Raw genomic sequence first — 24,776 nt, forward strand, 5'->3', positions numbered from 1 at the left:
CAGACAACACACAAAAAGTCCTTCTACAAAATCAAAAAGGCCATAATAAACAAATAATCCAAATATATTATAAATTTAAACACTTCCAAAACCAAATGAAAAGGTACGTTAAACACATTTTATACACAATATAACATCGCTTACTTTCAGTTGAGCATTAAAACAAATGTTTCCCAACCAGGACTCCAGGGCTGCGTTTACACTGGCACAAAAAATCCGATCTTTTGCTCACATCTGACGGATGGATGAATTAATAAAGATCTATTTGTTCAAAATTATTAAGAAAATTTGAGGATGGATTAATAAAGATCTACTTGCTCAACATTACACAGAAAATGCGAGTATGGATGTGCATGAATTATTAAAGATCTATTTGCTCAAAATTATGTAGAAAATGCGAGTATGGATGTGCATGAATTAATAAAGATCTATCTGCTCAAAATTATAAAGAAAATGAGAGTTTGGATGTGTATGAATTAATAACGATCTGTTTGCTGAAATGTGGCTTTCGTAGGGCAGTTTATATCACGGCCTATATTATGTTTATATAGTTTATATTATGTCTGCTTTAAAGCATTATCTGTGACGGCTGGGAAACCGGGACATGAATAGCTGTGTGCATTGTTCTTTTTGCCAAGTTAAAAAAAAAAAGGCTGATACAGTAAAAAGTGCTCAAAATGTGGCTTTCATTAGGGCAGTGCGTCATATTTCAAGGACTTATGTACATTTTAACGAATTTAACTCTGTGGCATCCAAGAAATCGCGCTGGGAAATGGGCTCAGTGTGCATTGTCATAATGCCACGTTTAATGGTTCATGAAAAAAACATTGGTACAGTAATAATGATAAAACTTTGTATTTCGTTAGGGCAGTAGGCCATATTTATATTGTCCCATATAAAAAATACTGGAACTGTAAAACGTAGGCCTACTAAAATGTCATATTTCACAAGATCAAACGCCCCTTTATTAAACCACTTTGTCAGATTTAAAGCATCCTTACAGGTGGCAGAGAAATGCTTATTTTCTTCATTCAGTTCTAACAGCGCTTATTGCGAGCAGAGCCATTGACATAAAGGACTTTAGATATAAAGGAAGGCACATGTTTAAAAAAATGAAAACGAATAATTAGCTGGATTCATCTTAGACGAACTGGTCTAAGAAAGCCAGATTTTGAGCAAATACAGCTTTATTAGCTCATGTGCATCCATACTATTGCTTTCTTCATAGGCAGTGACGCACAAATGAAATAGGTTATAGTATACACAACCCGGAAATTGTAACGCGTGCGCACAACATACGTTTCTCGTGCGCACGCGAAACTCTGTCAATTTTTCATTTTTGCAAAGGTCCCTTTAGGGGCTCCGTAAAATTCGGCTGTTGCAGCGGAGGACAGTAGTGCCGTAGAGGTAAGAAAAACAGAAAATATAGCGAGCTCAAGTAATTTTCACTCTACTTCTGCCAGTTAGCTCGTTTTTTTTTTTTTTTTTTTTTGTAAACACCTTAGCGTACAACCCCCATATATTTTAAAATGTCACAATTGTTAGCCTGTTACTGAATTACATGACTGAAATATCAGCAGATATTTAGGGTAAACAGCTGCTCTATTTTCGCGCACTAATTTTGTAGGCTACTTAAGAATTTTTTGTATATTAAGATAATCTTAAGAACATCTAAGTGTACTCAACTGTGCTATTTTGAGACAGCATGAATATGAACTAAAATGTACTTTTAACATACTATCTCTGTATTTGTAGTATACTTATGGGTTCAAGTGTACTACAAGTGGTAACTAAATACATATTCATGGTGTCTCAAAATAGCACAGTTGAGTACACTTAGATGTTCTTAAGATTATCTTAAGAAGTACTAAAGAAGAATTTTTAGTATATTAGGGTTAAAGTAGTGTGTGAAAATAGAGCACTTTAAGTACATTATGGAAGTGTACTTCTTTCACCTGGGAGTGCGCGTGTCCGTGGGTGTGGTAATGTGGGCTGGTGTGGCTACAGTGCCAGGGCTGAATTTTTGTCCCAGTCCGCCCCTGAATGTGTGCCATTAGATTAGTGTACTCACATGTGCATCAAGTGTAAGATGTTTTTATTATTATTTTTTACAGTTTGTTAAAGGGATAATCCACCCCCAAATATTAAACTACAATCATCATTTACTCATCCTCATGTAGTTTCAAACTGATATGATTTTTTTCCATGCAGGGAGATGTTAGGCAAGCCTTTCATTCTCTTTCATTATATGGAAAGAAGAGATGTGATGAAGAAAAAAAGTCACTAACATTCACCTGTTGTTGCTCCCTGAAGAAAGAGATTGTATGGGCATCTCCGCCAACCCCACTGCTTACAAGAACATATTAACCACCATCTTTGCTGACGAACCAAATTTTTTGTGTGTGCCCTTATGAAAAAGAAGTATACTTAAGTAATGTCCAAGTATATTGTTTAAGTATACTTTATGTAGTAAGTATACTAGTATCAATGTACTAGTATTAAACTTGTAAGTGTACTATTTTAATACCGCTTGGGACTAAATTGGCCCAATTGAAGTATACGTTTATGTGTACTATAAGTGTAACAGTTGTAAACTTTAAGCACACAGCTAGTTCACAGCTTCATTTGTACTGCATCTGTACTACAAGTAAACTAGTAGTTTACTATTTTAATACTAGCAGTACATTTTTAGTAATATGAAAGTACACTTTGAAATATACTCTCAGCAACTACTAGTTTAGTGCAAGTATACTTGTAAGTTTTCTTTAAGTGAACATGACATCACACTTATAGTTTACTTTTTATATATTATTTTTGCACTTTAAGTATACTACTGTGTTCCTATTTAGGTATTTAGATAACATTTAGGTAACATTTTATTCTAGCTTCATGAATCCTTTTTTTATCAACACTTAAATGTGGGTAAGTTTTATTTAAAAAAGAAAACATTTTAAACAAAAAGCTGAAACAATTGCATGTTTGTCAAAGACTATGTCCGGATGGGATTCAGAATGATGATCAAACACCGGTGGAGTAGATGGAGTCCATAAACACCCCAAAGCTTCATAGTCCTCATTCAGTAACGTTAGGCAGTTTATATATATATGCTGTTTAATGTTTGATGATCGCTTTATTTTACATTTGCGTGAGTAATCTTCTATCGCTTGTTTCAGCCTTTTCTCCTCCTGCATTTTGATCCGGAGATTCTGTACTCTTTCAGAAGATGTATATAGCCTGAAAATTCAGCCAATGGCGACGAAAGAGTGAAGTAGATTTGAAGTAAATTCCTATATACTATTTAAATTCAGATACTTAGAATTAGAAATATATCTGTTTTCTTTATAAATCAATATTTTCAAACAATGTACTTTTATACTATACTTTTATAAATATACTTTTAAGTATATCTCAATCAAAAGACTGAGTCCAAGTAGAAGGCCAAACATACCTAGACTTTTCTGTCAGTGTAAGTCAAGTATACTTAAGTGCAATTTTAAGTATATTTCTCAGAAGTACATAAAGTATATTTCTGAAAAGTATATAAAAAGTAGACTGAAAGTATACTTACTTTTTTAGTTTAAAAGAAGTATACTAATAGCACACCTGAATAAACTTTTTCGTAAGGGTACTGGGTATTTGGTTGGCATTGCAGTGGGTAGAAGAAGTTAAACAAAAAAGTAATTTGCTCAGACTCTAGTGCAGTTCTAAAGAGTTTGCAATCATTCAAGTCACAATCAAGGCAGGACTTAGTATTTGAGGTACTAGAAAGTCACACGACAAGGATTTGTCAGATGGGGATGAGGATAAAGTTTACATGGGTTCCAGCACATGTAGGGGTCAAAGGAAATGAAATGGTAGATGGTTTGGCAAAACAAGCCAGTAAAAGGGAAGCTGTTGAAATATCAATTTCAATTAAAGCTGCAAGCAGCGATGAAAGGGCCCTCGCACACGGGCTCACCGCCACCCGTTGGCATCAGGAAAACAGTGAACAGTGGGTGACATGCATGTAAGCGAGTGAATACAGGAGAATTATGGCCAAGTCATTTCAAAGTGCCACACTTCCTGCTGCCAACAGGTGGTGCTTTGACCATAACTGAATATTGCCATGTAGATGTCTTCAAGCCAGGACTATTATCAAACATGTGAAGTTTGGAGCAGATCGGACATTGTATGCCTGAGTTACAACAACTTCCTATTTCGTGGCGTTAATCTCATATACTAGCCAAGTGTTTCATGATTTAACGTTTTTCTAGTATGTTTGATAATTCGTGGCATATTTAAATGTGTTTCTGGGAGTGAATTAAAGTGTAAAGCATACCATTTCCTGTTGCCAGCAGGTGGCGCTATGACTAACTGAATATTGCCAGGTAGATGTCTTCAGGCCGGGACTCTAATAAAACATATGAAGTTTGGGGCAGATCAGACATTATATGCCTATGAGTTACAGCAACTTCCTGTTTCATGGCGAAACATTGAATTTTGTCAGGCCGCCACGGACACGCCCTTCAGCGAAAACTCAAGATCTTCGCAATTTAACGTCACAAAGGCCTTAAGATTAAACTGACCAAATATGATGTTGATCTGATTAAAGCTATAGGAGGAGTTTGTTAAAGTACAACGTGTGGAAATGGCAAAAACGGACAAAATTTTGCAGAGAAAATTCAAAATATCTCACTTCCTGTTGAGTTTATAGATTTTGCACCCATGGACTTTTTTGTAGGTATTGGGCTGTTACATCTGTCTACCGAATTTTATACCTGTACGTGAAACGTAGCACGAAGGGCACTTAATTGAAATTTTGTAGGTGGCGCTATTGAGCCATTTCGCCACACCTAATTCTGAAACCCATATCAGACGTAAATTTTCACCACTTCTGACGCGTGTGCAAAGTTTCAAGTTTTCGAGCATGTTTAGGCCCTCAAAAATGCGTTTCATTTCGGAGAAGAAGAAGAATTGGCCGAGCAATTCCAATACGGTCCTCACACCATCGGTGCTCTGGCCCTAATAAGTAAAGCAGAAGCTAACGCTCAAATCTGGATTGAAAATTATGGAAAAGTGGCAGAGACGTTGGGATGCAGAGGAGAAAGGGAGACATTTATATAGTATACAAGAAAAGGTTTGGACAGGGAGGGTTACTGGAAAGAAACAAAGGGAAGAAATAATTTTTACAAGGTTAATGGTTGAACACTGGGTTAATTGAGTACTTATATATTATAGGTAAGCATATATCAGGAAAATATGCATACTACTAGTCATCTGTCCTGCATTACTTCCTGCATAGTTACTTATTAATGACGGACCATTATTCTAAAGTGTTACCTCATTCAGTAATTATTGATTACCTGATAAGGAAGTATCTTAGTCCTAGATTAGATATTACTTTCTGATTAGTTAAAGGGTTAGTTCACCCAAAAATGAAAATTCTGTCATTAATTACTCACCCTCATGTCGTTCCACTCCTGTAAGACCTTCGTTCATCTTCAGAACACAAATTAAGATATTTTTGATGAAATATCAGTGAGGCCTGCGTTGACAGCAAGATAATTAACACTTTCAATGCCCAGAGAGTGTTTTGGGTCCCACTTTATATTAAGTGGCCTTACCTACTATGTACTTACATCAAAAAATAAGTACATACATGTACTTATTGGGTTCATACTGATTTGTGCAAATCACTTTTGCGGCTATTGAGGTGGGATACGGGTAAGGATAGGGAAAGCTTTGGTGGTATGGGTAGGTTTAAGGGTAGGGGTAAGGTGTAAGGGATGGGTCAACAGTGTAATTATAAATGTAATTACAGAAATTAATTACAGATGTAACTACATGCAGGTGTTTTTAAAATAAAAGTACAGTGTAAAACAAGTAAAAACAAAATAAGTGCATTGTATCAAATTATTAATTTAAATGTAAGTACATAGTAGTTAAGGCCACTTGATATAAAGTGGGACCGTGTTTTGAAATCACCCATCACTAGATATTGTTGAATAAAGTCATTATTTTGTTTTTTTGGTGTACAAAAAGTATTCTCATTGCTTCATAACATTAAGGTTGAACCACTGTAGTCACATGAACTGTTTTAAATATGTCTTTAGTAGCTTTCTGGGCATTGAAAGTGTTAATTATCTTGCTGTCAATGCAGGCCTCACTGAGCCATCAGATTTCATCAAAAATATCTTAATTTGTGTTTCGAAGATGAACGAAGGTCTGTGGAATGGCATGAGGGTGAATAATTAATGACAGAATTTTCATTTTTGGGTGAACTAACCCTTTAATGTAGTACTACTCAATAGTCATGCATTACTTCCTGCATAGTTACATATTAATGATGGACCATTATTCTAAAGTGTTACCTTTGTGTTTAGAGTTTCGAGAAAAGGAGGCAAAATTTCAAGAAATATGTTTAAGTAATCGAGATAATATCAAAGGAGGTGGAGAGTAGGGAGGGAAGTGAACTTCATATAAAGTTGCTTAAGAATAAAACTGAGGATCCAGAGACTGTACATCCTTACATGCAGGCACAATGTTGACCTACAAGGTGTTGGTATCTACTGATAGACAGAGGACTGCTGAGACAAAGAACAGCATTTACCTGACGCTGCTGGACTCAAATAATCAGAGCAGTGAAAGAACCCTGGTGAAAAAATCCCGCTTTGGTGGTATGGAAAGGGTAAGAACTTTAAAGACTTGATTATTTTTTAATTTTATTTTATGTTTTTTTACTTCCATGTGTATATACAGACGTGGACAAAATTGTTGGTACCCTTGGTAAATATGAACAAAAAAGTATGTGAAAATAAATGTGCATTGTTAATCCTTTAGATTTTTTTTTTTTTTTTTTCATATTCACAAAATTCTAACCTTTCATTGAAGTATAAGAATTTAAAATAGGGGGGTAAATCTCATTATGAAATAAATGTTTTTTCTCTAATACACATTGGACACAATTAACAGTACCCTTTTATTCAATACTTTTTGGCAACCTCCTTTTGCCAAGATAACAGCTCTGAGTCTTCTTCTATAATGCCTGATGAGTTTGGAGAACACCTGACAATTCCTTCATACAGAATCTCTCGAGACCCTTCAGATTTCCAGCTCCATGTTGGTGCTTCTTCTCTTCAGTTCACCCCACTCATTTTCTATAGGGTTCAGGTCAGGAAACTTGGACAGCCATGGCAGAAGCTTCATTTTGTGCTCAGTGACACATTTTTGTATTGAATTTTTTTTTTTTTTTTATCATCGTCCTGTTGGAAGATCCAAAAAGCTCTTTTTTAGTTTCATCTGACCATAGAACCAGGTCCCTTTTGAAGTTCCAGTCGTGTCTGACAACTGAAAATGATGGAGTTTGTTTTTGGATGAGCGAGGAGGATTTTTCTTGAAAGCCTCCCAAACAAGTTGTGGGGATGTAGGTGCTGTTTGAATTTTAGGTTTAGGTTTTCTGACCCCAAGACTCAACTAATCTCTGCAAATCTCCAGCTGTGATCCTTGGAGAGTCCTCACCGTGCATTAGGACGATTTAGGCACACGTCCTCTTCCAGGCAGATTTGTAACATCTTTAGTTGATTGGAACTTCTTAATTATTGCCCTGATTGTGGAAATGGGGATTTTCAATGCTTTAGCTATTTTTTTACAGCCACTTTCTATTCTGTGAAGCTCAACAATCTTTTGCTGCACATCAGAACTATATTCTTTGGTTTTACTCATTGTGATGAATGATTAAGGGAATTTGGCCTTTTTGTTCCTCATATTTATACTCCTGTGAAACAGAAGTCATGGCTGGATAATTTCATGCTCCTAGTCACCCTGGTGTGCTAAAAAAGTAAATATGGATGGGAATATACTTCAGAGATATTTTACATAGAATTTCTAAGGGTACCATTAATTGTGTCCAACGTGTATTAGAGAAAAACATTTATTTCATACTGAAATGTACCCCCCATTTTAAATTCTTATACTTCAATGAAAATGTTAGATTTTTGTGAATTTTTGAAATAAAAGATCTAAAGGATTAATGCACATTTTTTACACAGGCTTTTTTGTTCATATTTACCAAGGGTACCAACAATTTTGTCCACATCTGTATATGCTTTTGAACTTCCTACCCGAAGGCATTATCTTAAAGTGTGTTCAAGGGGTGCGTGTTAATACTCCAGGCTCTCCTTTTTTAACTTGCAACTCATAAAAACTCTGCAGAGGCCGGTAATTTTTGAACAGGTCCTAAATATATTCTTTATAGAATTAAGGAAAACCAGCGTTGAAATGAAAAGCTCAAAATACTCTCAATAAAAGTGTAGAAGGTTTTCAGTATAGATCTTTGTACACAAAATGCGTTCAGTTTCCTTAGAACACAGATTCTTTGAGTAGCCTTCTTAATGATAGCCTCCATGTTCTGCTGTATTTTCAGGGCAGAATAAAAAACAGTTCCATATGTTTACTCCTCTACTCTATCAACTGTCATGAATATACACAAGTTGCAACTTAGGAGCATTTTTCCTGAAATCAATCACCATCTCTTTTGTTTTAGAGATAATTATATGCATATACTTTAGGACAATATCTTTTCAGATACCTGCATTTTAATTTTGGTGTTTAAATATCAAATGTTCAAATTCAGTGTTTGTTCTTTACATTACAGAACACAAATACAATTTTGGAAATTACTTGTTTTACAGGATAAATTAAGAGGATTAAAATAGGTTTTGGGTGAGACAGTACTTCCCACTCAACCTCCAAACATCCTTCCACTCAATATCCTGCATCTTGATAGTGCAGATAAGCAGGGTGGCACAATTAGGATTAATCTCTCTTCACCAAAGCCTGTGGAGAGATTTTTGTTTGTTTGATTGATTGATTGATTGATTCCCCCCCCCCCCCCCCCCCATATAACGTGTCTAATAAAAGTTGTCATTAAAGGAGATCTCCTTTGACGTCTGTGCGAAGAAGGACCTTGGAGACATTGTCCAGGTGAAACTTGAAAAGGAGAAACACTTTGTCAATTTTCAGTGGTTTTGTAAGCATATCAAAGTGAAAACACCCTCAGAAAAGTTCTTTGAGTTCCCCTGTCATCGCTGGTTAGTAGGCAAAAATGAAGTGATTATTATCCGAGAAGGCAGTGGTACGTACAGACTCACTTTATTTATTATCCAGTTCTTAAGTATTATTATTATTATTATTATTATTTTAAATTCAGTTGTTCAGTTGTGATTAAATGCTGTCCTTTCTATATATAAAATGTGTGCTATGTATTCCTTTTTGTGTTCATTTAGCTCAGTTGCCTCAGGATGACACTGAATTGCTTAAAAAGCAAAGACAAGAGGAACTAGAATCTACACGTAAAATATTCAGGTTTGACGAAACAATTTCAGACTTGAACAATATTCATTTGTTGCATTTTGTTTTTCTTTATTACTCCCTAGATACAGCTCAGTGTGCTTGACACAATAATAATGTAAATATATTGTCACATATTCATTATATTGTCATATACACAGGTCCGTAGCAATGAATGTAAAAATGTTTGTGTGTGTGATGGTTACCAGCTTACCAGCATGCTGGGCAGGGAACTAAGACAAAGGAAACAGGAAACTGATGATAAACAAAATAAAAGTGAAATGAAAGTGAAACTAACTTAACATAACAGTGTAGTAAATGTTGTCATTTTTCTTGTTGAAGATGGAATGAGTGGCGCCCGGGCTTCCCTATGAGCATAGATGCCAAAATGGATGAACTTCCTAGTGAAGTTCAGTTTGATAAAGAAAAATCTTTAGATTTTGAATTGAATTTCATTAAAGCGTAAGTTTGAGGGAACATGGCATGTCCTTGTTGATTTGATACTGAATTTTTCCTGTTTTCCAGAATGAAATTCAGAACAAATGTAGTACCATGCATATAGTGTTCAAGTCTATAATTATAGAGTATGCATTCTGTTTCAGGATTGGGGATTCATTTCTTGACAAATTTAAAGGTTTCATTCAGTCCTGGAAAGACTTGGCAGATTTTGAAAAGATATTGGAAGATTTTAAAATCAAGAACACTCTACTAGGTTTGGATTATTTCTTCCTTTGTCAATAATGTTTGTTTGTTTCTTCATTTAAACAAAAACTATATATCCAAAAACACAATTGTTGTAGGAAACCAACAATGTAGAAGCACATTTCATACCTGTAAAGCCTTTGACAGCTGACTCAATTTTCCCCCTTTTGAAATCTCGACAGAGAACGTGATGCAAGACTGGAGTAAGGATTACATGTTTGGCTATCAGTTTTTGAATGGCTGCAATCCTGTCATGATCAGGAAGTGCATGAATCTTCCAGACAATTTTCCAGTCAGACATGAGATGGTGGATGGCTTTCTGAGGAGAGGTGCCACACTACAAGAGGAAATAAAGGTCAGAAACATTAATAATAATAATAATTTCTAGGTAATCAAAGCTCTTTAATATATGGAAGGGGGAATCTCCTCAACCACCACTAATGTACAGCATCAGGATGATGCGATGGCAGCCATATTGCGCCAGAACACCCACCACACACCAGCTTATATGTGGAGAGGAGACCATGTATTTGGAGTATTAGGTGTATTAGGAGGTCATTATGATGGACAGAGGCCAATGGGCAAATGTGGCCAGGATGCTGGGGTTACCCCCCTACTCTTTGTCGAAGGACATCCTGGGATTTTTTATGACCACAGAGTCAGTGCTCATTTGAATGACGGTGCTTTTTGACAGTATAGTTTTCACAGGAGATCTCCCATCCGATGTACTGACCAGGCTTAACCCTGCTTAGCTTCAATGGGCAAACAATCTACAGGGTGATAGCTGCCAGATATATTAAGACATAATTCAATTGAACAGTTGATAATTTATCACCAAACATCTTGGTGGACCCAAGGAAGATACACCTGGGACCATAATCAACGCCACCCCAAATACCCAAACTATCCTCCAAAAGCCAATAGCCTTCATTCGTGAAGGTGAAATGAAGCAGGCCAACCCCTTACCCTCAGATTCTAGCCAATTAAACACAGCCAGGGACAGGGAAATGCAAGTCGACTTAGAGACTCACTTTTCCACCAGCGATCGCTGTGACCAACCCGCGCCCAGACCTAGTGCTGTGGTCCATCTCCTGCCGTCATGTCTTCATTATTGAGCTAACGGTCCCCTGGGAAGATGCCATCGATGAAGCAGAAAAAGCTGTGTTATGCTACTTTGGCAGCTGAGGCAGAGGGAAGGGGCTGGAGCATGAAGGTGTGTCCAGTGGAGGTAGGCTGCTGAAGGTCCAAGGAATCCTTCTACAAGGCTTCTGGAGGAAGTAGGCATTAGAGGGCAGGCCCAGAGGAAGACCATCAAAGAACTTGCCATAGTCGCTGAAAGGAGCAGTCACTGGTTGTGGTTGTGAGAAGAAACGAGACAGCGTAGGGTATCACATGAACACTGTGGTGGGCCTGCCTCGGTGGAGGGTGTCTTGTGGTAAATGGCCAAAACACCCAAAGAAGCCAAGGTGCACAACTGAAGATGTGTAGTATAGGAGGAAACATCACTAAGTGGTCACCAACAAAGCCCCCCAACCTCAAAACCCACTCAAGGCAAGTATCGGACTGAATCAGTTGGGATTGCAACTGTATTATTATGTAATTTGAATATTTGGATCACACCAGTGACTGCTGCAAAAGGGCAGATGACAACCAGGGAATGGTGATGGCTTGGAGAGACTGCTAGCAGGAGGGAATACACCTCCTAGGGGCTGGCATGGGTTAGCTACCCATGCTGGCAGGATCCATCACTATACAGTGGTTCGGACCCACCCATTTTATGGCTGTGAAAACTTCAAGAGGTAGATAACCCCTGAGTCTGCGAGAGTGGGGGCGCAAGAAGACTCACTGATGGATAATCAACAATTGAACATGGAACGGAAATGACAATGAGTAAAATAATCAGTACGGTAGCTGATGGAACAACAACGCTGACAGGACACACACTGCAAAGCTGCACTTGTGGATGGAAAAAGAAAACATCAGAGAAAGGTGTCAAGATCCATCAGGGCCGAAAGAAGTGCCTGAGAGAGCTTAGCGAGGGGCCTTGCATTGCCCAATACTTCCTTAGAAGTAGGGAAAATAAGTCGAGTGAAGCCCAGTGGCAGGACAAGCACCACAGTCCACAAGCCATCCATACCCCAGACGAAGCTTCAACTAATACAACACCACTTCAGTCCTAAGCCCAGTACCCAAACATTCACAACCAGCTTTAGAACGAAGGATGGATGGGTGTAAGCCTCAAATCCTGTGGCCTAAATCCTGCCAGAAAAAAAGAGTGGGTAACCATCGACTCAGACTTTGTCTGCCTTCTAGATGGGCTGAAAGGAGAAGGGCTGCTCTTACCCATACAAGTTTTCCAAAAGCTTTTTTGTAAAGGAGAAGACTGGTACCCTAAAAGTACCAGTGAGGGAACTAGAAGAACATTTGAAAAACATCTACTCCGAAAATCAGAGGCATGTGCCTGCTACCATCCCAACCAACATGCCATCAATCCAACTACCAGTGTACCAGATGGATACAAGGCCCCCTACATGAAGCGAAATTGAAAGCTCGGTAAAGTGGGCAAGGTCAGCATCAGCCCACAGACCCAACGGTGTTCTATATAGTGTGTATAAAAATACTGGCCTTCTGAAGTACCTCTGGCATCAAATGAAGGTGGCATGGAAAAAGGTCATCATACCAAAGGTATGGGGAAGGGCAGGAGGGATCCTCATTCCTAAGGAGAAGAGCTCCTTAAACATCAACCAGTTCCGCCCAGATCAGCCTGCTAAATGTTGAAGGGAAAATTTTCTTCAGCATTGTGGCTCAAAGGCTTTCGGTGTCCTTGCTGAAAAACAACTTTGTTGAAATCTCAGTGCAGAAGGCAGGGATAAGTGGCTTCTCAGGATGTTTGGAGCATGGAAGCATTATCTGACACTAGGTACAAACTGCCAAAAAGGAAAAGAAGGACCTGCATGTGGTTTTCCTTGACCTTGCCAACACCTTTGTGTCAGTGCCACACGAGATAATCTGGATGGCGTTCAACTTCTTCCCAGGACCTCCAGTTCTGCATCACTACACAGAACAGCACCTCAGCCTAGCAGCAACTGGAAACTGGAATAATGGCAGGATGCACAACTTCTCCCCTGGCATTCACCATTGCAATGGAGATGATTATTCGAGCATCACAATGGGTAGTTGGAGGAGAACGACTGGAGAATGGGTTGTGTCTTACCCCAATCAGGGTATATGTGGATGACATGAAGATCATATCAAATACAAATCCATGCACCAAATGCCTGCTGGATAAGCTCCAGGATAACATCAACTGGGCACAATTGAAGATCAAACCCAGTAAGTCCCGTAGCATCTCCATTGTTAAAGGCCAGCTCGCCAATGAGAGATTCTGCATCAATGGGGAGCCAATACCAACCATCCTTGAGAAACCCATCAAAAGCCTGGGTCGGTGGTATAATGCAGCCCTCAATGATGCCGAACAGTTGGAAAAACTCAGGCAGGACACAATCAGCGGCCTCAAACAGATCAAAAATGCAGCCCTTCCAGGCAAATTTAAGTTGTGGTGCTTCCATTTCAGCTGCTACCCCGTCTAATGTGGCTAATGTGCCCAAGGAAGGAAGTGGCTTGGGCTGCCAAGATGCATGAACAGTGTCGGACTGTATGGCAACGGAGCTCTCTCCTTGCCTATCTCTAAATCTGTCAAAGTACGGCTGGAGTTGACACTCACTGAGTCCCAGGATTCCTTGGTACCTGGTGCTGCTCCCACTTTGGCAACTGGGAGGAAATGGAAGCCGGGCGCAGCAGAAGCAGACATAAAGTCTGCCCTCAGACATCGGGATATAGTGGGGCATGTCCAACAGGGTAGGGGAGGCTTTGGGTTAGGAACAACAACACCAACATGGGAAAAGGCTACTCCAACCGAGCAGCGTCAAATGGTGGTGATGGAGGTGCGATGCCAGGAGGAAGCAGCCAGATAGGCCAGAGCGGTCACCCAAGCCCAGCAAGGCCAGTGGGTAAGGTGGGATGGCATAGAGAAAAGGAAAATCACCTGGAGCGAGCTGTGGAATATGGAATCCAAAAGGATAAGTTTTATCATCAAAGCCACATACAACGTTCTGCCCTCAACAGCAAATCTACACCTTTGGCTTGGAGAGGACCCAGCGTGTCCTCTGTGTGCAGCAACAGCAATCCTAAAACACACCTTGGTGGGTTGTAAGATCTCTTTGACCCAAAGAAGATACACCTGGTGCCATAAACAAGTGTTGAGATGCCTAGCCTTGGCACTTGAGCATAAGAGAATCACATAAGAGAGTCACAACCAAGCCAACGACATTCCCAGACTATCCTCCAAAAGTCCCTGGCTCCATTAAATGCAGCCAGGGACTGGGAAATGCGAGTTGACTTAGACCAGAGACTCACTTTTCCACCAGCGATCGCTGTGACCAACCTGCGCCCAGACCTAGTGCTGTGGTCTATCTCCTCCCATTGCGTCTTCATTGTTGAGCTAACGGTCCCCTGGGAAGATGCCATCGATGAAGCATACGAAAAGAAAAAGCTGCGCTGTGCTACTTTGGCAGCTGAGGCAGAGAAAAGGAGCTGGAGCATGAAGGTGTGTCCAGTGGAGGTAGGCTGCAGGGGCTTTGTTGCCAATTCTTCTGGAGGAAGTAGGCATTAGAGGGCAGTCCCAGAGGAAGACCATCAAAGAACTTGCCATAGTCGCTGAAAGGAGCAGTCACTGGCTGTGGTTGTGAGAAGAAACGAGACAGCGTGGGTAATCAAATGACCACTCTGTCCCCTTGCGACACACACCCAGGTCTGATCAGCCTGTGGTGGGCCTGCCTCAGGGAAGGGTGTCTTGTGGTAAATGGCCGAAATACCCAAAGAAGCCAAGGTGCACAACTGAAGATGTGTCGTATAGAAGAAAACATCACTAAGTGGTCACCAATGAAGCCCCCAACCAAGATGATGCCCCAAAACCCACTCAAGGCAAGTATTGGACTGAATCAGTCGGGATTGCAACATCTAGTCCTTAATATGTCATTTGAAATCCAAGACTTACTTGCTTGTATTGTGACATCCTTCACATAATGTAGTTTATATAAATTATTCATATTAATGTTACTTTAACCTTACAAATCTTTTGTTCTAAACTATACAACTGTGTACACTTGTTTACAGGCGGGAAACATCTACATAGCGGATTATGAAATACTGGATGGAGTGCCAGCATCCAGTACTCGGCACTATTTGACTGCACCCATCTGCCTGCTGTACAAAAACAGATTGGACCAAATTGTGCCAATTGCCATTCAGGTATCTGTCCCATATAGAATCAGTATCAAATGAAAACATCAAGTAACTAAAAAATAAATGTGCTTTTGCTGTAAATTTACTCATTGAAGTAAAAAAATGTCCTGCCTGACTTTATTATATCTGAATCAGCTCAGTCAAAACCCTGGGGAAAAGAGCCCAATCTTTCTCCCAAGCGATAATGAATATGATTGGATGCTTGCCAAGATGTGGGTGAAATCTTCTGACTTCAATGTACACCAGTTGGTCACACACCTTCTCAAGACACATCTGATATCAGAGGTTTTTGAAATTGCCATGTACAGACAGCTCTCTGCAGTCCATCCTGTACACAAGGTACCTGTCTTTCAATACACAGTCATGATATTTAGATTCAGTGCTTAACTGGATATTAGGGTTTCATGTATGTCAGTTTATTGATGAAGGGTTGCTGGTTCTGACATCCATGCCTTTTTTTCAACCATGTTTTAATGTTAACCAAAAACCTCTATGGAATGACACTGAAAGCATTTTTTCTTATTCAGGATATGCTTTTTGAATAAATTGTTATGATTTAATGCACGTTTAAATGCATAATTTGTTTCTTACAGTTACTGAAACCACATGTTCGTTTCACAATTGCAATCAATGCAGAGGCCCGTGAAAAGCTCGTCAGTGATGGCGGGGTCTTCAGCAAGGTAGCGCTACACCTAATTTAATATATCCACTCATAAACAGCATCTTGCTAGGATATAAAGCAATTCTATTTGTGTTTAGGGCTTTTAAGCACGTAGCGCTGAAACACTATTGTAATTGTTCAATTTTCCAAGGATCAAAATTCTCCCCTAAAAGTGATCGGGCAGACCAAACCGTAAGTTGTAGAGACTTGAAACTTTAAGGGCTGGTATGCTCACACCGTTTACAACGTCACCAAGGCTCACCCTGATCAGCCTGACAGGGGCGTTACAGCAATCAAAAGTACACTTATAACTCCTAAACCATTAGGTGTAGGCTCTAGTGTCTTATGGCGAAATTTTCAAGTATTTTGGATTTTTCGAAAAACCTACTTTTGCGAACTAGGTTTTTGGTCCAATCTGAACCAACCCAATGCGGCAAGATTCTCTGGAGTCTGATTGCTATTAAGTTGAATAGTTGAAATTCCGATTCATGGCCCAAAGTGGTGGGAGCCACTTTTACTAAAATGGCTTTAACTCGTGAACGGAATGAGATATTTTCACCAAACTCAGCACACCTATGTAAGAGCTCATTCTGTGGTCATGTGAAAAAGGACGCGACGTCATATGAGCAAAAAAACATGAAAATGGCTATAACTACCTCACCGTTAGTACGATAGACTTCAAAATTTGAATGCAGTGCCTTTATCCGAGGTTCCATGATTGTCTATGAGGACACTTAAGTATCTAGAAAAACATGGCCACCATTTGCAAATGAAATTTGAGCAGCTATCAGACAAGGTTAACAGAGGTCGATTGGAACAAAACTCTCTGGGCCTGTTTGACTCACGGCCCTAGAGGCCTGTGAGAAATTAGAAAGAAATTGCCCACCGGGGTGCTTCATGTTTTTCACATGTGTAAAGGATTGTGTATCGCGCAATATTTTGCACATGGCCACAACATTCATACCATATGTTAGATTCTGAGCAACTTTGCCTCTATAACACCTTTTTTATGCATGTGCTTAAAGGCCTTAAAGTGCTTGAACCCTGATAATTGCTGCTTGCAGCTATATATATTTTTTTGCTGAATGCTCTTATTTTTGTTTCATATAGCGCTTTTCCACTGCATGGTATGGTTCGTTATGGCTCACTTTGGCTCACGTTTTTCACTGCATGGGACGGCTCAGTATGAAATGGTACAGTTCGCTTGAATAGTACCACCTAGGCGGAGGTTACAAGCGTGCCGTACTCATACTAAATGTGACGTGTAAACACTGCAGATCACTGATTAGTCAGAGAGAATCGTCACTACCAGCGATTTGAAACACGAGACACCAAACCCGCTAGATTTAAATAGTCAGTAACAGCCACTGCAGTATTATTTGTTCGCGAAACGACTTGCTTTTAATGACTGTCGCACGCAACTTGAAAAAAGAAATGGCTGTATCGTGGTCAGTACATTAGGTAAAGACTCGTTGGTAGATGAGGAGCGGATCCACGGCAGTAGAGGCGGCGCAACTATACGATCAGTCTATAATCCATCCCACTTTGAAGCGGTACTAACTGCAATGGAAAAGCAAACCCAAAGTAAAGTGAGCCGAGCCATGCCGTGCCGTACTGTACCGAGTTGCCAGACCTAAGTAGTTCCTAAATTTCTCCAAACACAAAAACAATAATCCCCTAGATGGTCAGTTGAGTAGGCTAAATGAGTGCTGAAAATATTTAGGCAAATGATTAATGGAATTCTTGGTATCCAAAGATTAGTAGCATCGCTGGAGCTGAGATGGAGAAAGTGATTAAAAGAGCCATGGAGACTTTAACCTACGAGTCCCTGTGCTTCCCTGAGGCCATAAAAGCTCGAGGAATGGAAGATATACCCAAGTACTTTTATAGAGATGATGGCATGAAGATCTGGGAGGCAATAAACTGGTAGGTGTAGCAACAGTTCAGATCCTGTACTACTAGTGCAAAAGTACAAATTAGTCCACATACACCCCAATGAAAATGAAAATTTCTGGCATCCAGAGGTTTTTTTTTTTTTTTTAATTGGTTAATTTGTCATCTTATTGATCTTCCTGTAGTTTTGTTTCTGCTGTGGTCGAGATCTACTATGACAGCGATGAAACGGTTCAAAAAGATGTGGAGATTCAAGAATTTGTTAAGGATGTTTCCTTTGGCATGAATAATTCTGACAGTGAGTCAGTGTTTGTCTGTGCAATCATGATTGTTTGTATTCTTGTGTATTCTACATGCATCTTGTGCGTATCAAGCCAACTTGAAATGTGTGCACAAGTTAAATGCACACTGCCACTGTTTACAGAGTTTCCAAAGTCTCTGAAAACACGAGAGGAGCTAGCTGAGTACCTGACTGTTGTGATATTCACAGCTTCAGCACAACATGCTGCAGTCAACTTTGGACAAGTGAGATTACACACAACATTACACACAACAAGAGCGTAAAAAATTGCTAGGCAAATTTATGGATACTATCTATAAGCTAATATCTGTGAGTAACCTTTTACATTCCAGTTTGACTGGTATGGCTGGATCCCCAACAGTCCTTCCACCATGCGCAAGCCGCCTCCCGAACAGAAGGGCCAAGTGGATTTGAAGTATATCATGGATAGTCTGCCTGACCGTGGATGTTCCAGCAAGGCTCTAGGAACAGTTTGGGCCCTCAGTCAGTTCCAGAAGAATGAGGTTTGGATATACTTTCCACTTGAAATTGTAGAGAACATGGCAGCAGTCTAGTCTAAATCAGTGAATGAATAAAAGGAATAAACATTTTACTACCTGAGGGTACAGAGCATCAAGGTATAATTTAAAAAGAAATAGGCCAAAGATGATGTTTTATGTATATAGGCTCAAATATCATTTATAATATTATTCATCTAATGGTGTAACCTCACAGTACTGAGGCATAGTGTAAACGAGGCCAGACAAACTAGAACTGAAACAGGGAGAGCTAAATACAAGAGATAATACAAGGTGCACAGCTGAATGATTAACTTCACTATGGTAACAAACTCAGGCAGGGAGAAAGTACAAACAGAAAAACAAGTCCAACTGAACATAACTGTGACAAAAATCAAATTGGCTGTACAAGTCATATCAACTCATTATTTCAAATCTTGACTTAAAAAATGGAGTTGAATCTTGAACAGCTTATAAAATTAAGCTTAAAGTAATGACTTATTGATCATATCATTTTTTACAGTGCTTACAGTAAAAAGCATTTGCACTGATTCTGATTTGTAGTCTCTGCTGATCTGAAGTTCTTGATACCGCATAATTTAACAAGTTCTTTGAAGAAACAGCAAATAAAAATGCTTTGAAATGTCAGACTTCATTCCGAGAATAATATCCATTCAGTTTTTTTCCACATAATGAGCATATTTCTCTGAAAATCGTGCTGTTCATGAAAATCCCCAATTTCCAGCTGTTCTTAGGCACGTATCCAGATATGTGCTTCACGGAGCAACCAGTGAAGGAAGCCATAAAGACTTTCCGCAAGAAACTGGATGAGGTGACCAACATCATCAAGAGCAGGAATGAGGAATTAACATTGGATTATTGTTATTTGTCCCCAGACAAAATCCCCAACAGTGTTGCAGTTTGACAAAATATTGCCAAGCCTAACCATAGTGTTCACGGCCAATGTGTGCTTGACACAGAAGGAGAGAAGAACAGCTCTACTTAAAATATAATGTATTGTAAAACACAGAGCATTCTGCCTTTTAAGAAATTATGTTTAAGGCTTCTTGTATTTGACTCTGTTACTGGGAAGTAAGGGATATTACTTTGTAAAGCCATCTGTACTCGTATGTATCTTATCTGAGGGGTGACTGTTGGTCTGGCTCATGCCAGGAAAGCAGAACAGTTTATTTGGCTATGCTTTCAAAGAGCACACATTATAATCCACTTATTATTGTATTTTTCACATGTCATATTCATATATCCATACTATGGTATTCATTTACTCATCCTTTGATTCATTTATTTGTATTCTTTATTACTCGTGATATATTGTTTGTAATCTATTTTAGATATTCATTTGACTTATTTTTTACCTTACAGTTATATTGAGATCTTACATCTATATTGATTTTGTGCTGATTATCTTGTATACACGTTTTGCTGTTGCTGTGTTCCAGCTTAATTTCTTTTGGTATGAGGAAGGGTTCTCTAATAGAGATCAGCTGATGAAGAATTGCTGTCATGGGCATGAAATATTTGTTTCATGAATGCTGTAAAGGAATTGTTTTGAGATTGTGAACAACTCTGGCTGCACTTCAAATGGTTGCTACATTTTCTTTTTCCCCCTTGGGAGCTCTCCTAATAAAGAAAGCTTTAATAAAATAATTCAATCTCGAATCTACCCTTTCAAAAATACTAGAAAAGGCAGTATTGTCACAACTATGTTCCTTTTTTTTTTTTTTTTTTTAGAAAGAAATGGTATCTACAAGGATTTTTAGTCAGGATTTAGACCGTACCATAGTACTGAGACTGCTCTCATTAGAGTTACAAATGATTTGCTTTTATCATCAGATCGTGGTTGTATCTCTCTATTAGTGTTACTGGATCTTAGTGCTGCATTCGATACTATCGACCACAAGATTCTTTTAAATAGACTCGAAAATTACGTTGGCATTAGTGAAATTGCATTGGCATGGTTTAAATCACTTATCTGAATCATACTGTAGCAGTAAATGAAGAGATGTCTACCGATCACAAGTTCAATATGGAGTACCGCAAGGCTCAGTATTAGGACCGTTGCTTTTCACTCTGTACATGCTACCCTTGGGAGATATCATTTGGAAGCATGGCGTTAGTTTTGTCTAGTTAAGTCTTTCTTTTGAAATCCCCATTTTAGCATCTGTACAACCACATTTTTCCATCTTAAAAATATGTCTAAATTACGACATATGCTCTCAATGACAAATGCGGAACAGTTAGTTCATGCGTTCATGACCTCAAGGCTAGATTACTGTAACGCTCTACTGGGTGGTTGCCCTGCTCGCTTGATAAACAAACTACAGCTCGTACAAAATGCCAGTGTTGTAGTCAAGACGAGCTCATTCGAGTCCAAGTCGAGACCAAGACCAGAGAGGCTGGAGTCCAAGACAAGTTCAAGTTCACATTAGGTTGGGTCTGAGACAAGACCTAAAGAAATCTTCAAGAATATGTAAATGTTTGGTGGAAACAATAAAATTGGCACCATACTCATCAAATATACCATGGCATGTAAACTGTATTTTATTTACTTAGAGTGATATTGGTTTAAAAAATATTATCAGTTAAGGGTAAAAAGGCCACATAGTTGGTGGTGTAAAGGTAACCTAAACTCTGGAACAATCTTCCTAGAATTGTTCGGGAAGCAGACACATTCTGTCAGTTTAATTCTAGACTAAAAACACATCTCTTTAACCTGGCATACACATAACACATTATCCATTTCTATTATTCAAATCAGTTAAATGATTGTTTGGCTGCATAAATTAGGTCAGCCGGAACCGGGAACACTTCCTATAACACACGATATACTCGTACATCTACGCTAATATTAGTCTCTCTGTTTATCCTGAGGTTTACTGTAGTCAGTCGGATCTGGGCCGTATCCAGATCAGATGGAGGACCTGCGGCTAGACACAACCACATCCCTGAAATGTCAGCAGAGATTGTGTCAAGTATACAATCCCTTGTGAAGGCCTCATTGACACGACAGCCAGTGGCATAGATTCCCAACAAAACCGTTTCCATACCGGCATGATGACTGATCTTCAACCAGATGGAACTGGATTAAATATTTTAACTGTTCCAATCCCAATCTTAGTTATGACCCGTAATGCTGCCTGAATCATAATCATGGACTGTTCGTTGTTGGCCAGAGGAGAACTGACCCCCTGACTGAGCCTGGTTTCTCCCAAGGTTTTTTTTCTCCATTTTTGTCACCTGATGGAGTTTGTGTTCCTTGCCTCTGTTGCCTTTGGCTTGCTTAGTTGGTGACACTTGATATTCAACAAAGTTTTTGATCTGCCTGCATTGACACCATTGTATGCGAACTGAACTGAGATGGACGATGACATCACTATTTTCTCCAGAGCTGCTGTATAGATAAATTAACTAAATGAATAACGATTTTTTTTTTTTTTTTTTACAACGGAATGAATCAATACTGAACTTACTTAAGTTGGACAATGGCACTATTTTCTTCTAGAGCTGCTTTGACACAGTCTGCATTGTAAAAAGCGCTATATAAATAAAGATGACTATATATCTATATATAAAATCTTACACTTGATGCTCATGGGAGTACAGGTGTAGACTCAATCTTTCTATGTAATTTGTAAATGTATCAAATCTTTTCAGAGCATTGATTTCTTAAAGCATTTCTCAGACTTTTTATATATATATATATAATCATGAATCATAATCATGGACTGTTCGTTGTTGGCCAGAGGAGAACTGGCCCCCTGACTGAGCCTGGTTTCTCCCAAGGACTATGGTTTCTCCACTAGGAACATGAAATTATCCAGCCATCCTGTTTCACAGGAGTATAAATATGAAGAACACAAAAGCTAAATTCCCTTAATCATTCATCACGATGAGTAAAACCAAAGAATATAGTTCTGATGTGCAGCAAAAGATTGTTGAGCTTCACAGAATAGAAAGTGGCTGTAAGAAAAGAGCTAAAGCATTGAAAATCCCAATTTCCACAATCAGGGTAATAATTAAAAAGTTCCAATCAATTAAAGTTGTTACAAATCTGCCTGGAAGAGGACGCGTGTCTAAATTGTACTAATGCGCGGTGAAGGAGGAGAATTTGAGTGGTCAAAGATTCTCCAAGGATCACAGTCAGAATTGCAGAAAATAGTTTAGTCTTGGGGTCAGAGAGCCTCCAAGTGCACCACAGACTGTTTGGGAGGGTTTCAAGAAAAATCCTCTGCTCTCACCCAAAAACAAACTCCAGCATATTCAGCTATCAGACGTCAAATGGGACTGAGTTCTATGGTCAGACCAAACTAAAAAAAATGAGCTTTTTAGCAGCAAACACTCAAGATGGGTTTGGTGCACACAGGTATAGAAAAGCACCCCATGTCCACAGCTAAATATACCACTGGATCTTTATTGTTGAGGGCCTGTTTTTCTGCAGGAGGTCCTGGACATCTTGTTCAGATACAAGATGTCATGGATTTTATCAAATATCAACAGATAAAAAAATTAAAACCTGACCACCTCTGCCAAAAATCTTACAATGGGCCATGGCTGGATCTTCCAACAGGACGATAATCCAAAAACAAGCATCAAAATCAACACAAAAAAAAATGTGTCACTGAGCACAAAATGAAACCGCTGCCATGGCCATCCGATTCCCTGACCTGAACCCTAAAGAAAATGAGTGAGGTGAACTGAAGAGAAGCAGCAAAAAGTATTGGTGTATTAGAGAAAAACATTTCATAATGCGACTTCCTCACCCCCATTCTCAATTAATAAATTCTAATATGTCAGTGAAAGCTTAGATTTTTTTTTTTTTTTTTTTAAATAAATGAAATGCTGTTTTGTTCATATTTACCAAGGGTACTAACAATTGTCTACATCTGGTGTATGTTTATACAATGACTGATTAACATTAATTAGCAGTACTTATTAAAGGGTTAGGGTTTTCTTTAGTGTTGTAACTCTGCATAACTCAGTCATTACTATAGTAAGTACACGAAATACGCATAACAAGGATACCGTAAAAATAAAGTTTTACCACAGTTTCACTCCGAAATGAGCCGTAAAAATGATAAAGTTGTTCGCAACCATTTCATGCGGACTTTAAAAATATTTGGCCAGGGTTGTGTGTGAAGTGTGTTAGAGAGTGAACACTTGGAAGCAAAAACAGTAAAAGTAATTTGTTTAATAAAATAGGCAAATGCAATGTAAAAATTTAATGCCGAAACAACCATATAACTATATAAAAGAAATAACATACAAACTTGCAGCTGAGGGGAAAGGATAGACACCTGCAAATATCATACAAAAAGTTTGAAAAATCAGTGCTTTTCAAAAAAACAAACAAAAAAAAAACAAAAAAAAAACACCCACCTTACAGTATAATTCATGCTTTAGATAAATCTTTAATGCCAAAGAAACAATTAAAAAAAAAAAAAAAAAAACGCATTGAAGAATGTGGGATTTGCAAAATCATTACATAAAATATACTGGGCAAACAACTTTAAGTTGGGGACAAGCATCTTAAGCTGCATTTCAGCTGCTTTTCCACAGAGCAATCACAACAGATTGTCTTTTGGGAGCTTCATTTAGAGGAAAAAAGCCAAGTTCCTGCCTAGACTGCTCCCACAAAAAGAAAACACTTCAAGTTAAAGAATCTTTCCTTTATGTTGACAGGTGAACAGTGCTATTTGTCCAGTTCCAACTTTAAACATTAAATCACCAGACCAAGTGAAGTATAAAATTCTCATATTTTGCACTTTTTCTATTTTGCAATGTGCCTCTTGCACAGATAAAGAGAGAGAAATGAACAAAACCCAAAAAGTCTTAATCCTCTTCTCCTCCAAACATGTCTGCCAGCTTCTTGAAGCGTGGGCCCCAGTCATTGAGGAAGTCGTAGTCTTGGTCATGTCCTGAGCTAGAAGAGTTGATGGAGCTGAGCGAACCGGCATCTGAGCCGCCTCCTTCATAGTCGAACACCAGGAGGGAGTCGTAGGGGGGCGCTGTGGGGTCGTTATCTGCAGCATTCAAATTCTAAGGTACAAAGAATTGTGTTACTGTCATACTT

At 38.9% G+C, this 24,776-nt stretch overlaps 2 protein-coding genes across 28 annotated transcripts in view; one reads left to right on the plus strand and one right to left on the minus strand.

Annotated features, from left to right (window-relative positions):
* Positions 1-24,776, minus strand: part of LOC127516447 (B-cadherin-like) — a 133,631-nt gene that overhangs the window by 94,382 nt on the left and 14,473 nt on the right. The window contains exon 16 of one of the 26 annotated variants that reach the window (XM_051901062.1): positions 23,875-24,742. The exons of the other annotated variants lie outside the window; for them this stretch is intronic. Coding sequence (XP_051757022.1) covers positions 24,536-24,742 — 207 coding nt within the window. The 3' untranslated portion in view covers positions 23,875-24,535. Of the gene's footprint in view, positions 1-23,874; positions 24,743-24,776 lie in introns of those variants that run through there. 26 annotated transcript variants of the gene reach the window in all.
* On the plus strand, positions 1,392-24,181 carry LOC127516455 (polyunsaturated fatty acid 5-lipoxygenase-like). Of its 2 annotated transcripts, XM_051901121.1 has the most exons (15): positions 1,392-1,407; positions 6,516-6,667; positions 8,911-9,112; positions 9,264-9,342; positions 9,670-9,789; positions 9,930-10,039; positions 10,212-10,384; positions 15,205-15,339; positions 15,469-15,672; positions 15,927-16,013; positions 17,751-17,920; positions 18,073-18,185; positions 18,312-18,412; positions 18,521-18,691; positions 19,431-24,181. In XM_051901121.1, the coding sequence occupies exons 2-15, from the start codon at positions 6,521-6,523 to the stop codon at positions 19,608-19,610; spliced, it is 1,992 nt and encodes a 663-aa protein (XP_051757081.1). In that variant the 5' UTR covers positions 1,392-1,407; positions 6,516-6,520; the 3' UTR covers positions 19,611-24,181. The 2 variants fall into 2 exon arrangements, with proteins under 2 accessions (XP_051757081.1, XP_051757082.1); XM_051901122.1 differs by lacking the exons at positions 1,392-1,407; positions 9,670-9,789 and having other exon boundaries at positions 6,503-6,667.

The sequence above is a fragment of the Ctenopharyngodon idella genome, chromosome 7 (assembly GCF_019924925.1).
Source record: "Ctenopharyngodon idella isolate HZGC_01 chromosome 7, HZGC01, whole genome shotgun sequence".
Lineage (NCBI taxonomy): Eukaryota > Metazoa > Chordata > Actinopteri > Cypriniformes > Xenocyprididae > Ctenopharyngodon > Ctenopharyngodon idella.

Bases quoted from the DNA above. Each gene is read 5' to 3' on its own strand.
- LOC127516455 (XM_051901121.1), top strand. From the start codon at position 6,521: ATGTTGACCTACAAGGTGTTGGTATCTACTGATAGACAGAGGACTGCT. The intron at 16,014-17,750 runs GTAGCGCTACAC...TGGTATCCAAAG, and splicing joins ATGGCGGGGTCTTCAGCAAG to ATTAGTAGCATCGCTGGAGC. The intron at 17,921-18,072 runs GTAGGTGTAGCA...ATCTTCCTGTAG, and splicing joins ATCTGGGAGGCAATAAACTG to TTTTGTTTCTGCTGTGGTCG.